At 37.1% G+C, this 14,972-nt stretch overlaps 1 protein-coding gene across 2 annotated transcripts in view; it reads right to left on the reverse strand.

The window, feature by feature from the left end:
- CCSER1 (coiled-coil serine rich protein 1) overlaps window positions 1-14,972 on the reverse strand; it is a 794,335-nt gene that overhangs the window by 459,329 nt on the left and 320,034 nt on the right. For both annotated transcript variants that reach the window (XM_075201724.1, XM_075201734.1), the window contains exon 5: window positions 14,714-14,840. In XM_075201724.1, the coding sequence (XP_075057825.1) occupies window positions 14,714-14,840 (127 nt within the window). The remainder of the gene's footprint in view (window positions 1-14,713; window positions 14,841-14,972) is intronic.

A 14,972-nucleotide genomic window follows, 5' to 3' on the forward strand; every position in this document is an offset into this window, starting at 1 on the left:
GAAACAATAGAATTAGTAAAAATCAATACAAAAGACTATAGAGAAAAAAAACTACGTAAGAAGACACAACTAGAACAAAGAAAATATTACAAAGAGGAATTGGGGAAAGACGGTAGAGAGAGCCAAACTTGTGTGAGTTAACATTAAGAGAACTAGGATAGTAAATGGAGACAATAGAGGTGGAGTGAAAGGGACAGGTGGGGTGTGAGGAGGGAAATGTCTTAGGATGGGGCCAGGTAGACAAGTGTGTAAAGGTGAGTTTTGAGGGTTTGTCTGAAAAATGTGAGATTGTGGACAAGGGAGCTCCAAATGTAGGGAGTACTGTGGGCAAAGTCCTGAAGGCAGGAGCTGAAGTGGTAATAGGTGAAGAGGAGAGGCAATGGTCACTGTCAGAACATAGTGTGTGAGTAAGGGAGTATTTCATGACAAGCTGGGCGATGTAGGAGGGGAAAGCATTAAAGAGGACTTTATAAGTGAGGTTAAATGAGTTGAATTGTATTCTGGATGGAACGGGGAGTCAATGCTGGGGTTGCAGATAGGCATAGCAGAAGAAGGTCAGGAGAGGAATTTTAGTTGCAACACCACTTTCAGCTCATATTACAAGGTTGATAGGCATTTGTCAGGCAAGCCAGAGAATAGAAGATTGAAATAATCAAGGCGGGAGATGGCAAGAACATGGGTGATGGTGTTGGTGGCACCAAGGTAGAGGAAAGGGTGAATCTTGGTAATGCTGCGAAGGTGGAGGCAACATGAATGGGCCACGGACTGAATGTGCGTAGTGAAATTGAGGGCAGAGTCAATCATGACCTCTAGGCAGCATATGTGGGGAACATGGGAGAGGGAAATCAGAGGAGGGGATGTGATGCTAGGTGGTGGAAATATGATAAGCTCAGTTTTGGATATGTTGAGCTTGAGGTAGGGCCCAGTTACCCAGGTGGAGATGGCAGAGAGGCAGTTGGACACATGGGAAATAAGGGTGGGGGGTGAAAGGTCAGGGGAGGAAGGGTAGATCAGAGTGTCATCAGCATAAAGGTGATATTGGAGGTAAAAGGAGCAGATGAACTGACCAAGAGAATAGATGTAAAGAAAGTAATGGGCCAGGAACAGAGCCTTGGGGAACCCCAACAGACTGAGTGACAGGGGGGGAGCAGGCATCAGAGGAAGAGACACTGAAGGAATGAACAGAGAGCTACAAGTTAAACCATAAAAAAAAAGTGTTGTGAATGCCAAAAGAGTGTATCAGCATTAGTGCAATGTTTTAGTGTGTGTTACTTGTCACGGCTGGCTTACAGGAAATTGATCCCTAGGCTCTGCTAAATATGGCAAAGCCCACCCACGGGCGCAGAGTCTAACAGACAGGTGGTTTTCACCAGGAACCCCCGCAAGGAGGTATGGTCTTAGCTGCACCAAGTCTGCAGGTCGTGGTCCTGTGAGTGAGTGTACAGCAGAACGATGTGGGGGAGCCAGGTGAAGTGGATGGAGATGATGGAGTCCACAGGTGAGTGGTATAAATACAGGCACAACAATAATATAGGCTGATGGTCAGCAGCCAATGAGTCACTAGGAGAATAGGTGCTCTGTGGTATACAATAAGAGGACAGAGGCTGTCACTATGAAGTACTCTGGAGATGGTAATGGAAGTACTGGAGCAGCAATAGTTCAACATAGCCAGAGGCTGAAGGCTGACTGGAATGGTGGAGGTAACTCGTAGTAACAGCTGATTAGTCCCAGATGAAATAGCAGCTCTGAACGGTAGTGATGAGAGAACTGGAGCTGTCATAATAGAGTACACTGGAGATGGTAATAGAGATACTGGAACAGCGATAGATCAACACGGCTGCAGGCGGAGAGCAGACTGGAGTTGCGGAGGTAATCCGTGGTAACAGCTGATGAGTCACAGATGTAGTAGCGGCTCTGAGTGGTAGCGATGAGAGAACCGGAGCTGTCACTATGAAGTACACTGGAGATGGTAAGTGAGGTACTGGAGCAGCAATGGTTTAGCACAGACCATGAACTGAGAGCAGACTGGAACACAGGCAAACCACAAGGAGAACAGGAACCAGAACCACAGGCTGCAGGAAGTGAGCTTGAAGAACAGGCATCAGACAGGTGAATCCAGGAGGTTTAAATAGTGCTCCAGAAGTGCTTAGCCAATGAAAAAGAGGGAGGAGGTCCTGAAGTGCAATAGGCTTGCACCTGCACAGATCTGAATATAGCTGAATGAATGAACTGGAGAATGTCTGATGCTGGGACATGGCAGTTTCCAGATTAATGGACTGCAGGTAACGAGACAGGTACTATCTTTGGGACCGGAGCGTTACATTACTTGACCAGTACACAAAGCTGAGTGCATTCAGTTGGCTCAAGTACAAAGTATATGCTTAGTTTAGAAACTTAAAGGTTGTCTACTTTGTATGGCACATATGGTTTTCCATACATAAAATGAGGAAGAGAAAATGATACAGAAAGTTAACTTCACTTAACACCCAGTTTGGCTTTGCTGAATATCTAGACACTTGACATCTAATGCATCTCATTTTTGTCACATATTTAGCCAATCCTTCTGATTGTTTAAAAAATTAAGTTTTGGGCAGCCTACGCAATCTGTTTCTATTAAGCATAGGACAAAACACAAGTCTTCAGACCTTGGAAAAGATTACATCTCCCACAGATTACAAGTTTATCATATTGAAGGTCAGTAGATATTAAAATAAACACTTTTCAAAAAATATTGTACTCTAAAAGATAATCTATTTAGTGCCTGCAGCACTGTTATTAAAGTATGACATTTTAGGAGCATGTATTAAAATGTTATTCTAATTTTACTTTTTGTTGTTCAGTTTAAAAAATGAAAACCAACCTCTACAACAACTTTTTCCTAAGTTCCAATTTTTCTGATAGTCCCACATATGCCACTCTACTATATAACAAATGCAGTTTAAGTAGCTAAATATCTTCCATTACAGAAGTAATTTGGTATAATATTCAGGGATGAGCCGACTCGGATTATCGCAATCCGAGCCCACGGGAACAGTGCGGATCCAAGGGCGATCCGAGCACTGTTCAGGTATTTCTGGCGCTGAGAAAAACTGAAAACGAGGCTATGAGTCCAAATCCTGCCGTCGGATCTCGCGATACTCGGATTCTATAAATTCCCCGTTTGCCGCCGCCATCTTCACTCAGGCATTGATCAGGGAAGAGGGAGGGTGTGTTAGGTGGTCCTCTGTCCTGCTTTTTCTCGTGCTGTGCTGTGCTGTGCTGTGTCCTGCTCAGTCCAGTGGTGCTGTGTCCTGTGCTCTGTCCTGCTGAGTTCAGTGGTGCTGTGTCCTGTGCTGTGTCCTGCTCAGTCCAGTGGTGCTGTGTCCTGTGCTCTGTCCTGCTGAGTCCAGTGGTGCTTTGTCCAGTGCTCTGTCCTGCTGAGTCCAGTGGTGCTGTGTCCTGTGCTCTGTCCTGCTAAGTCCATTGGTATAAAAAAATTATAAAAAAATTATAAAAAAAAAGTACTGCAATATCTAACTACGTTCACTGTTCCTGCAGTAAAAAGGAATTTCTACTGCAATATCTAACTACGTTCACTGTTCCTGCAGTATAAAAAAAATAAAAAATATACTATAAAAAAAATACTACTGCAATATATAACTACGTTCACTGTTCCTGCAGTCAAGAAATATTTGTTCTGCAATATTTAACGTGTTTGTGCCGCCCACTTGTGTCGCAATCTACCTCGGTGCAACCTTTTGGCCTAAAAACAGTGCTCTGTCCTGCTGAGTCCAGTGGTGCTGTGTCCTGTTCTCTGTCCTGCTAAGTCCACTGGTATAAAAAAATTGTAAAAAAATTATTAAAAAAAATTGTAAAAAAATTATAAAAAAAATTGTAAAAAATTAGTACTGCAATATCTAACTACGTTCACTGTTCCTGAAGTAAAAAGGAATTTCTACTGCAATATCTAACTATGTTCACTGTTCCTGCAGTATAAAAAAAATACTACTGCAATATATAACTATGTTCACTGTTCCTGCAGTCCAGAAAACTTAGTACTGCAATATTAAACTACGTTCACTGTTCCTGCAGTCAAGAAAAACTAGTACTGCAATATTTAACTATGTTCACTGTTCCAGCAGTCCAGAAATATTAGTACTGAAATATTTAACTACATTCACTGTTCCTGCAGTCCAGAAATATTAGTACCGCAATTTTAAACTACGTTCACTGTTCCTGCAGTCAAGAAATATTAGTACTGCAATATTTAACTAAGTTCACTGTTCCTGCAGTCCAGAAATATTAGTACTGCAATATTAAACTACGTTCACTGTTCCTGCAGTCAAGAAATATTAGTACTGCATATTTAACGTGTTTGTGCCGCTCACTTGTGTCGCTTAGCTTAGACATCCAGCTACCTCGGTGCAACCTTTTGGCCTAAAAACAATATTGTGAGGTGTGAGGTGTTCAGAATAGAGTGGAAATTAGTGGAAATGATTGTTATTGAATGTTATTGAGGTTAATAATAGCGTAGGAGTGAAAAAAAAAACATTTTTTTAGCACCTTTAATGCTTTTTTTTAAAAAAAATCAGAACCCAAAACCCTAAATTAGAACCAAAACCGTGAGTGGGGTGTTTTGGCAAAACCAATCAGAACCCAAAACCTCAAGCTAATCAGAACCCAAAACACTAAAAGTGGCCGGTGCACACCCCTAATATATTAGATACTAGAACACATTTTTGTGGTTTGAAAACCACAGTCATCTTTTGAAAGCAACAATCACATGATTATTTTGTAACAAAAATCACTGTGGCAGGCTATTAGAATAATGTTGGTAATTATCTTTTTCCTTGTTTTAGTTCTTAAGGCTTCCACTAGTAATTTATAATTCCGCAGAGAGTCATGGATTACCATGGAAACTAAAGTCACATAGCACTTGATATGGTAACTTAAAGTTGTATTTTTTAATATGTGCAGATGATTTAATCTATCTGCATCTTTGTTATCTAATAATCTTTGAGGGCTCTTTCACACATGCTCTGATAAATGAATAAAAATGCAAGAAAACATACACGCACTTTAGATGTGTTTTAATAATGCATATTTAATGCATTTCCACGCATTCTATAATACTGATTATTGAAAAATAGGATGTGACGCATTCTAAATTTCTAACTTCTGCATTAAAAGAACCCAGTAGTGTTAACGACCCTATGAGAAATCATGCATTCTATTTCTAATGGACTATTCAGGCATTAGTTAATCACACTTGCCAAGCTTTTCATGATGGCCTCCAGGAGCTCTGGGAAGAGGTGGGCACGTGGGGGGGGAGGGCGGCGGCGCTCGACGTATCATGTCATTTAGACCCTGCCCCTGCTATGAAATGCCAAAATTCATGGCATTACATAGTGGGGGCGGGGCTTAATGGCACAATCACATAATTAAGCTCTGCCCTTATAACGAACAAGGAGGATACCTACTCGTCTGGAGCTTCCCTGAAATTCCGGGAAAGTAGGAAAGTATGTAGTTAATTTCTGAAAAGCAAATTAACAGTGAATAAATGTGAATGAGCTTTGAAGACACCAGACCATTATTGTATTAGAACCTGTAACTAAATAGTAACATATACACATTGTTAAATTGCAAGACAGACAGAGAAAGGAATGTCTAGTCCAAATAATGAAGCGATGATTACCTTGCATTTTAGCATCTTTCTTTTATTAGCCATATAAACAACTTACCTTCACATTTTAAATTTCCTATCAAGATATGTCACTGTGACAATATGGTTATTTATGTTCTTCCACTGAGAAAGTCTACAGACATATTACCATAGCAACCCTACTGTAGACCTTGAACATTTGATCTTGGTATTGTGGTGTTGCTGGAACATTCAACAGGTCAGATCTGCAAGTGCTTTAGCAGCTCAGCGATAGAATTTGTTTTAATATATTGCTACACTTTAACAAATATTTAGTTTCTAATTCTAGCTTGTAATCATAAGTTTCAATATAAGTGTGTGTTTTACTATACTGCATATTATGAATTTATTTTACCAACTAAAATGAAAATACAATCCCCCCGTGTATTCCCTCTCCCCCCGCCCTCTTTCTATTTGCTTTCGAACCCTTAACTGAAAAATTCATAATAAAATCTATTGTTGCAAAAATGAAAATATAAAAATAAAATAAAAATAGTTTAATAAATAAACCTAAATATCATTAAAAAATAGGCATTAATAATTACTCTGCTTACTTTGGATGCTTGATTTTAAAGGATCTTAAACGAGGATTAATATATTCATTAATAAAAAAAAAATATTTTCAAATTTCAAGTTTATCAAAAAGTTTACTCTACATAAATTGCAAGACGATAATATATTATTAATAACTATATCACAGCAACCAGCTGGAAATCAAAATATATTATCAAAATGTAAATGTCAATATTTTAACTTAACCTGACACCATATACTAAACATTTGCTGCATTTCATTAATCTTGCTGACAAGACTAGAAATAAGGGTAGTATTATGTCAGTCACAAAATAATTCATGAGAAATTGTTAAAAGCTACACACAGGCATTTTGCTTTTGTCCATAGGCAAACTAGCGCTCCATACCTAACTCAGACGGTGAGCTGTTCAGAAATGGGGACTGTACTAGGAGTGATTAATTCTTACTCTCAGTTACACAATACTCACGCATATTGGATTTTAGAGGTATAATATACTATTTGTTTATTTACTTGTTGCTTTTTAAAAGAATAAACAAAAAAACACAGCAAAGAAAAATCAGTTCAATATCAATGTTACTCATGCATGCCTGTGATACTTTCCTACAGAGGGATGATAAACTTAAACCATACTTGCCAACTCTCCCTGAATGTCAGGGAGACTCCCTGAAATAGGGGGGATCTCCCTCACTCCCTGAAGAGTCTGGCATTCTCCCTGATGCTAAACCAGTACAAGACGTGGTTGGCTTCGCCATCTGTGGCATGATGACACAGTTCAGAAATTGTGTCCTATGTCCATGTATTGATGCCCGTGGAGGTGGCCATTTTCATGGAGACCAAGATTTAATCAAAGACTGACAGGTAAGACAACATGACTTCAGTAATGGAGACAGAAATGTAAAAGACACTTCAGTCTCTAGAGATTCATTAGCTGCCTTTAACGCATAGTTGCCTACTCTCCTGGAATGTCCGGGAGACTCCCGCATTTCTGGGAGACCTCCTGGGAGAGCTGGGCATCCTCCCAGTGGGACTTAATGACCCAAATATTGCATCATCTTTGCCCCATCCCCTGCTGTAATTGGCCAAAATTGTGACAATCGTTTAGGGGGCAGGACCAAAATGATGTGATTCATGAAGCCCCGCACACATCCCTTGTGATCTTCCTGAAGCCATCGAGGAAAAGTTGGCAAGTATGACTTAAAGCATTTGATCCATTATATTAAAAAACACCTTGTAGCATTCACAAAGCCACTGCATATGTTATGTTAAAATATATGTATGGAAATGTACATATAAATATATTTGTTATGTTATAATTACTGATTAATAAAAATTAACAAGAGTATAGCAGTTATTTAGAAAATAATCATTTGAATGTTTGAGTAAATGGAATTGTCAATATTTATGGACAATCTGAACAATGACAGAATCAAGACCCCCAGAAATGCCATACACATGAATTGTAATGGTAATAAGGATTTGGAGTTTTGCTTACTCTACATATATTGCAAGACGATAATATATTATTCATAACTATATCACAGTAACCCGCTGGAAAGCAAAATATATTATCAAAATGTAAATGTCAATATTTTAACTTAACCTGACACCATATACTAAACATTTGCTGCATTTCATTAATCTTGCTGACAAGACTAGAAATAAGGGTAGTATTAGGTCAGTCACAAAATAATTCATGAGAAATTGTTAACAATTGTTAGTAGCAGGCGGGGGCATAACTCTAGCCCATGCAGCCGATACGGGGCCCAGACGCATAAGGGACTCAGTGAAATTCTGGCCCTAAGACTAACTACATATATTTATATTTGCCTAGGGAATTGTGTTTTCTTGCACCAAGCAGACAGAATAAATGCTAAATTCATGAAAGTATACTAAACAAAATAACGTAAAAATAAATTCCTGTGCTCTATCTATAACAAAAGACATGCCCTACATCACAATCTTTAAACATACAATGTGAAAGTTTAGTCTTCTTCCCCATATCTACTCTATCTCAATGTGTTTCTATCAACAACAATCTCTGGAACAGATGTTGATAAAATGGATGTACATTCTCAATGCCAGTGTCAAGACAGAACGCCCTGTCTGTGATAAATAACAGCAGAATAGCAAGACTGCAGTTACAGAAAAAGAGACATTTAAGGTGAAAAAGAACAACATGTCTCAAGCATCCTTTCCAGCTGTCAATTAGCAGTGTAATTTATCAAGTAAGCAAACAAACAAACATACAAACAAAAGTCTCTCTCTTTCGCATATATATATATATATAGATAGATATATTTATACATATGTGTGTATGTATATATATATATATATATATATATATATATATGTAAAATAAAACCAAGAAACACATAACTTTTACCATTTTTAAAAATGTATGCAGAACATCATTTATAAGTCATCCATATGGCCCCATTTAGGATAGAGCTGCAGTGAGTGCCCTTTCTGGAAGCTATTATTTACATCATGTTGAAAGCTCTCTGTGCTCTGAACTGTCAGCTAGATGTTACTGAAAGCACCCAGCAGATCTTCCCGCTAACAATGTGCAAGTAGGAATGCAGATGGACAATGAGTTCATCATTGGAAGAGGGGAGGTGATGAAAGTCTGCTATACACTAGCCACCAGATTTCAGGTCTGCATTATATAATAGCCACTGTTTTATACGCTACTCACCAGATTAGGGATCTGCTTTACATGCTATCCAATAGATTGGTGTTGGCTATATACGCTAGCCACCAATATGGACTCTTCATTGTACATCCGACCCTAGAATGGCCTTAGCTTCGAATATAATCACACAGAATTGACTCAGGTTTTATAGTTGCTATTTTATAGTAGCTATAAAAATGTTCCTGTTTTATTGCCAAAAGGCTGACCGGTCTCCCAAAAAAAAAATACAGGTTAAGTGGCAACCCAACACTCACAGTGAGGCAGCAACAGTTAGGAGGTAAGTATATATCTTATCTGCTGTCATTAAAAATGTTGTACATTGAACAATGAAATCAACTCCTGGCTTACTAGTGAGCCTGGCTGAGCTTCAACCCAACCTGGATCCTTCTTCCTGACATCAGCTCATCCGACATCAGCTCACATTGGACCTCATTTAGAATCGTACGCAAAGTCCGTGTAAGCAGTGTAGAAGTGGGAGTGTGCCACAGCTTGGTAGGTTATTACGGGTTGCAAGCAAACCCCAGTTGCGTCCCACTCGTAATACCCTATCAAGCTTCGAGCAGTTCCTGCAGCTAGCTAATGCTTGCGCCACCTAATTCCTGCCGCCCAGCTTTAGCCCTGTTTTGACGTGTATTGCGTCTACGCCTCATTGAGACTAGGATGTATTTACATGGTCACACCTTCACAATTCCACGTTCCTCCCATTCTCTTGTAGTGAGTCGCAAGTGTTAATTGTGTCTAAGATGCAGACGGATTTGGAGCTTTCTGCACATGCGTGGTAATGTTTTTTGGTTAGATGCGCCTAAATCGGACTATGCATCTAACTCTAAATGAGGTCCATTATGCTTTCATTGTTAGACAGATGTGTGTGGAAACAACTGCTCATTACTGACTTTGTTGTAGAGACCCTGCAAATTCCTATGCAGCCTGTGTGGTACCAAGCTGGCTACTTTATGTTATACAGATATAACACACATAGCAAAAGAAGCATAAGGTACGAATGTTTATAGTCAGCCAGACTTGTGACACAGAACTCCAGTCTCAGGTCAGCTGTGCCCTCTTCCACTTACAATATAAGCTCTCTAATGAGCAGGGTCCTCCATACCATGTGTTTTCATGTCTGCATTTATTCTGTATACCTTGAATGTTTCCATGTTTTATGTATGTACTGTTTTATGTATTGACTGTTTTATGTATTGACTGTTTTATGTATGTACTTTTTTCCCTACTGTACAGCGCTGCGGAGCACTGTGGAGCCTTACAAATCTATGGTAATAATAATAGAGAGATAATTTACCTACAATGCTTCGCAAGTAACAATTATGGGTTCTCGATCCTGGGCCCTCTGTTGCCATAGGCCTCACAACAGCTTCACCGGTTGCTATGCCTATAGGTACACCTAGTTGGTTCTGGCTCAAAATATTCTTGAGACATATGGTGACCAACAGAGTCCCATAAGTGAAATTCTTTTTTAGCAGGTCATGGGCAGGACGAAATCCAATAAAAGAGAATATTATGTGCTAAATAACATTTGGCTACTATTGAGAACATCCAGGTTTGTCTACAACAACCAATTCTCATTGTGTTGCAATAAATTAAATCAATATCTTCATCCATTTTTAAGCTGATCTTAAGATTGTCCTCAACTAAAAACTAGCCACATAAGTTATTAAATTTAATAATAAAACTAAATGAATATTCCTCAAGAGTCACTTCCCAAACGAGACAGTTAGAAAAGTTCCACATGCATTTATGATCACACAGCCCGGATAAAAAGAGAAAGTCATAAATTATTTCACATTGTATCTTTTTTTTATCCTAATAACTTCTACATTATTCTTGCATATAACCAGAAAATATGATGTGATCTTTGACTATGGACAGTCATTGCTGCTTTTTTATCTGTTGACATTCTCAGACTGTGTGCCTGTTCTCTGTTCATGCTTTGGATAGATCAGAATATTCACTTCTTTCACCATTAGAAGAAAATGATGTTCTTAATATTCATGCTTTCCTCATTTTACTGGTTTATTTACATTTGAATAGCATTTTCTCTTACCGAAAATAGAGCTTGGATAAATTACTCAGTACTTAGTCATCAGTAAATATGCATTCACCTTACTTTCTAGACTATCGCATTAATAAAAGGTTTTAAAAGGACATGGGGCTAGATTTACTAAGCTGCGGGTTTGGAAAAGTGGGGATGTTGCCTATAGCAACCAATCAGATTCTAGCTTTCATTTACTTAGTACCTTCTACAAAATGATAGCTAGAATCTGATTGGTTGCTATAGGCAACAACCCCACTTTTTCAAACCCGCATCTTAGTAAATCTAGCCCATGGTCTTATAATGATCCTTATAGTGCAGCACTAATCATTTCAGCCTATACTGAATATGGTTAGTTTAGAACTACTTGTTATCTTCTAACCTTCAACTGGTTCTATAGTAATGCCATATCTTTCCCCTACGGTCTAGCATTCTCACCTTATGTACTTATGCACTGGTATGTGGTAAACAGTATGAAACTCTTTTGTAAAACCCAAGTAAATCATCTCAACTGCACTTCCAAGATCCAGTATGAAATTTAGTTCTTCATAAAACTGAATCAAATTTATTAGGTCCTGGTCCTTCATAAAACTATGCTGACACATCATTAAATTATTTTCTACCAATCGTTTCAGTTTAACAATATCTCTCAGAATCAATATGAAGACAAATCTTAAAGGAAGAAGAAATGATCACCACTTCCGTAAAATCAGATATAGTCAAGAATATGCCCAAAAATGCTTTCAGCAACTCACAAGCCCATTGCAACTCTGTCAAGGTAGATTGTTGCATTAATGAGCAGAGCATTTTTCCCATACATCGCCACACAAGTGTAACAGTATATAATTAAGAAGATGGTGTTGGATGACCACAGAAGGAGAGAATACTCCCGATACATCAAGTGTGTTTTATTACAATTAATAAATAAACAAATTCACTTACAAACAAGTGTATTTCACATAGACACTTAAGACTGTCCACTACACCATCGAAGTAGGTCAACCGGATTCACAGCTCCACATTTCACTGATTAGATATGAATGCGCACAGAGTGTTTTATATATATATATATACATATATATATATATATATATATATATATATATATATATACACACACACACACACACTGTATGTGTGGTATATTGCACTGCCTATATTGCAATAACCATAGTAAAATTATAAAGAAAATGCATAAACCACACTATATCAAGAAAATGCATAAAAGTAATTTCATTAACAAATCAGCTAAATTGCAATTATCATTAAGTCCAGATGGAATCAAAGTATCCATTGTAAGAATCATTCCGCCTCACATTACCTTCACATTAAAGTGTGGTCACCTCCCCTCAAACCCAAAATGACCTAATTGTAATCTTGCATTTCAAGCTATTTAAGCTCATCAGGACTATTATTATGTTTTTAATGAAATGCCAATAAGTCTTCTGAATATCAAAACCATTTTTTTAACCAGCCTATGTTCTTATATATTTATCAGTACTAGTTCTTTTCACAATATCTGGATTCAAAACTAATGGTAGAGACAAAATTATAATCATAATCTATTCTATTCCTATTAATATCATTTTGCGATTCAGCTCTGTAAAAGAGTATATTATAATCCATATCTGCAATTTCCATTCCAATGTGTTAGGATTCAGATCAAACTTTTTTCCCAAACTGTTTAGAAGTAAAGTAACCTGATTCTCATAATCACTTGCTCTTGATAAATTCCTTTTTTACCTAGTAGCTTGTAGGAATACGTATAAGCAAGTTGATTTATGCTGTTGGAGGTAAGTATTAGTGTCTATATATTTTAAAAAATAGTTTTAATATAAAGTTTACACGTTTTTTTTCAACAAAAAAATATTTAAAACAAGAAAAGAAATATGACCTGCAATAAATATACAACCAAGTTTGAGATTAGGGTAATTATTTTGTAAAATTTTGTTATTAAGTATTGTATTTTAGCTCCTAAACACCCAATAAAACATTTGCTGCACCAGATGCAACTCATGTGTGCTGAATATAAAACTTATCATGAAATTTAAAATAATTATGAGTTAGAACAATCTCTGCACATAATAGAATAAATTGCACCTGTTCTTTCAACAAATGGATAAACTTATATAGAAAAAATCAATAGCATTTAAACAATCTTGATAATGACAGATAGAGCGATTGAATATCAAATGATACAAAAAAAAACCTTCCCATCTAACTTTCTGACAAATATTAATTAGATCACCCAAATCCTTTAGACAGCTTATTTTAAAATATTATATGATTTATTGAAGCATTCAATTTTATCTTTATTTTGGACTTCTAATCAGGATTATTTACAATCTGCTTGCTACCGGCATTGTTGGTTTGGTTGATATAATAAGCAGGTTGTCATGTAATTGTTTTAGGACTAGATTTTCCACTTTACTAACATTTTTTTTTAACAGTGATTTTAACTTTTCTCAGATCCCTCTAAGTGGACTCATAAAAAGTTTCAATAAATTATATTATGGGGATAAAAAATGGATGAATCAATATTATTACTAGCAGAAATATCAGATTTGGATGCTTAAAACAGAACTTTCCTAAAGGGTTAATTTACAAACAGATTTGTTTAAATCAATCAAACCATCACATTTATTAATACTATTGTGCCAAGCAAATTTTAGTCCTCTCAATAATATCTTAGATTGTGCATAAGTAGTAGCAGTGTTAGATAAACTAAAAATTCCAGGATATGTTAGGGTCTCGTTCTCCTTTGGCTTCTTTTTGTGACTTGTCTGACATAGTCTTCGACATCCCCTGATTTTTCCAGTTTTATTTTATACTACAACACATAGGTCCATAGGTCTCTGTTTTCTTTCAACCTCTAAAAAATAAATCACAATTCTCTCTATGGAAATCTTTAACTAGATAACCAGAATCTGTAAGTTGATTTGAAATCTCAAAATTATTACTGCCACACAAATTGTATTTTACATCATTTGTAGAAAAATCTCTATTTTCCTCTCTATGGGCCCGATTCATTAAGGATCTTAAATTAAAAGGATCCTTATTTCCGTCTCCTGGACAAAACCATGTTACAATGCAAGGGGTGCAAATGAGTGTTCTGTTTCGCACATAAGTTAAATACTGATGTAACACACACATTTCAACTTTAAATTTCATTGTACAAATAAGTTATCAAGTATTTGTGTGTTACATGAAAAAACAGCCAGTATTTAACTTATGTGCAAAACAGAACACTCATTTGCACCCCTTGCATTGTAACATGGTTTTGTCCAGGAGACTGAAATAAGGATCCTCTTCATTTAAGATCCTTAATGAATCAGGCCCCATGTCCTTTCTTTGCTGATCACACTGGCAGTAATTCTTTTCCAATATTATTCATTCCGGTTTTTCCAATTTGTTTGAAGGATTGGATTTGTTACCACACATTTCATATTTTTACAGCTTTTAATTGTACGTACCTCCTTAACATATCTTCCACCCCCCGCTTCATTTCTCTTGACTAAGCCCTACACCATCTTGAATATTGTTTCCGGCTTCTACCTTCCACCCAGATCCTAGTTTCAAATGCCCTGCATCTTTCTAACCATCTCCACCCCAGCACAGAAAATATTACCTCAGGAGATCTTTCTCAGCCAATGATTCATTCACTGACGAAACATTATACTTCCTTTATAACATGTTTATAATCCTGGTATACGTTTCTGTAGTAGGATTGTGTGCTCGTGTAATGAATCACACACTTACCTTTTTGCTGTTTCTGACATTTTTGGTTCTTCTTCTTTAGGTTTATTTGTTTCACTTGCTTGGTCCACATGGGAGAGCACCACTGCTGAGCATGACACTATAGACTGGTACGAATCTTCTCGGCATACTGTAATAATGAAACATATAAGATGTTTTAATATTATATCAAATGTAATCTTAGAACGAGTCATAGGTCAAAAATTACTATTATATATCCGACCCAGAATGCCTGGTACTTAGGGTATTTCGAAACATTATG

This window comes from Mixophyes fleayi, chromosome 1 (assembly GCF_038048845.1).
Source record: "Mixophyes fleayi isolate aMixFle1 chromosome 1, aMixFle1.hap1, whole genome shotgun sequence".
Lineage (NCBI taxonomy): Eukaryota > Metazoa > Chordata > Amphibia > Anura > Limnodynastidae > Mixophyes > Mixophyes fleayi.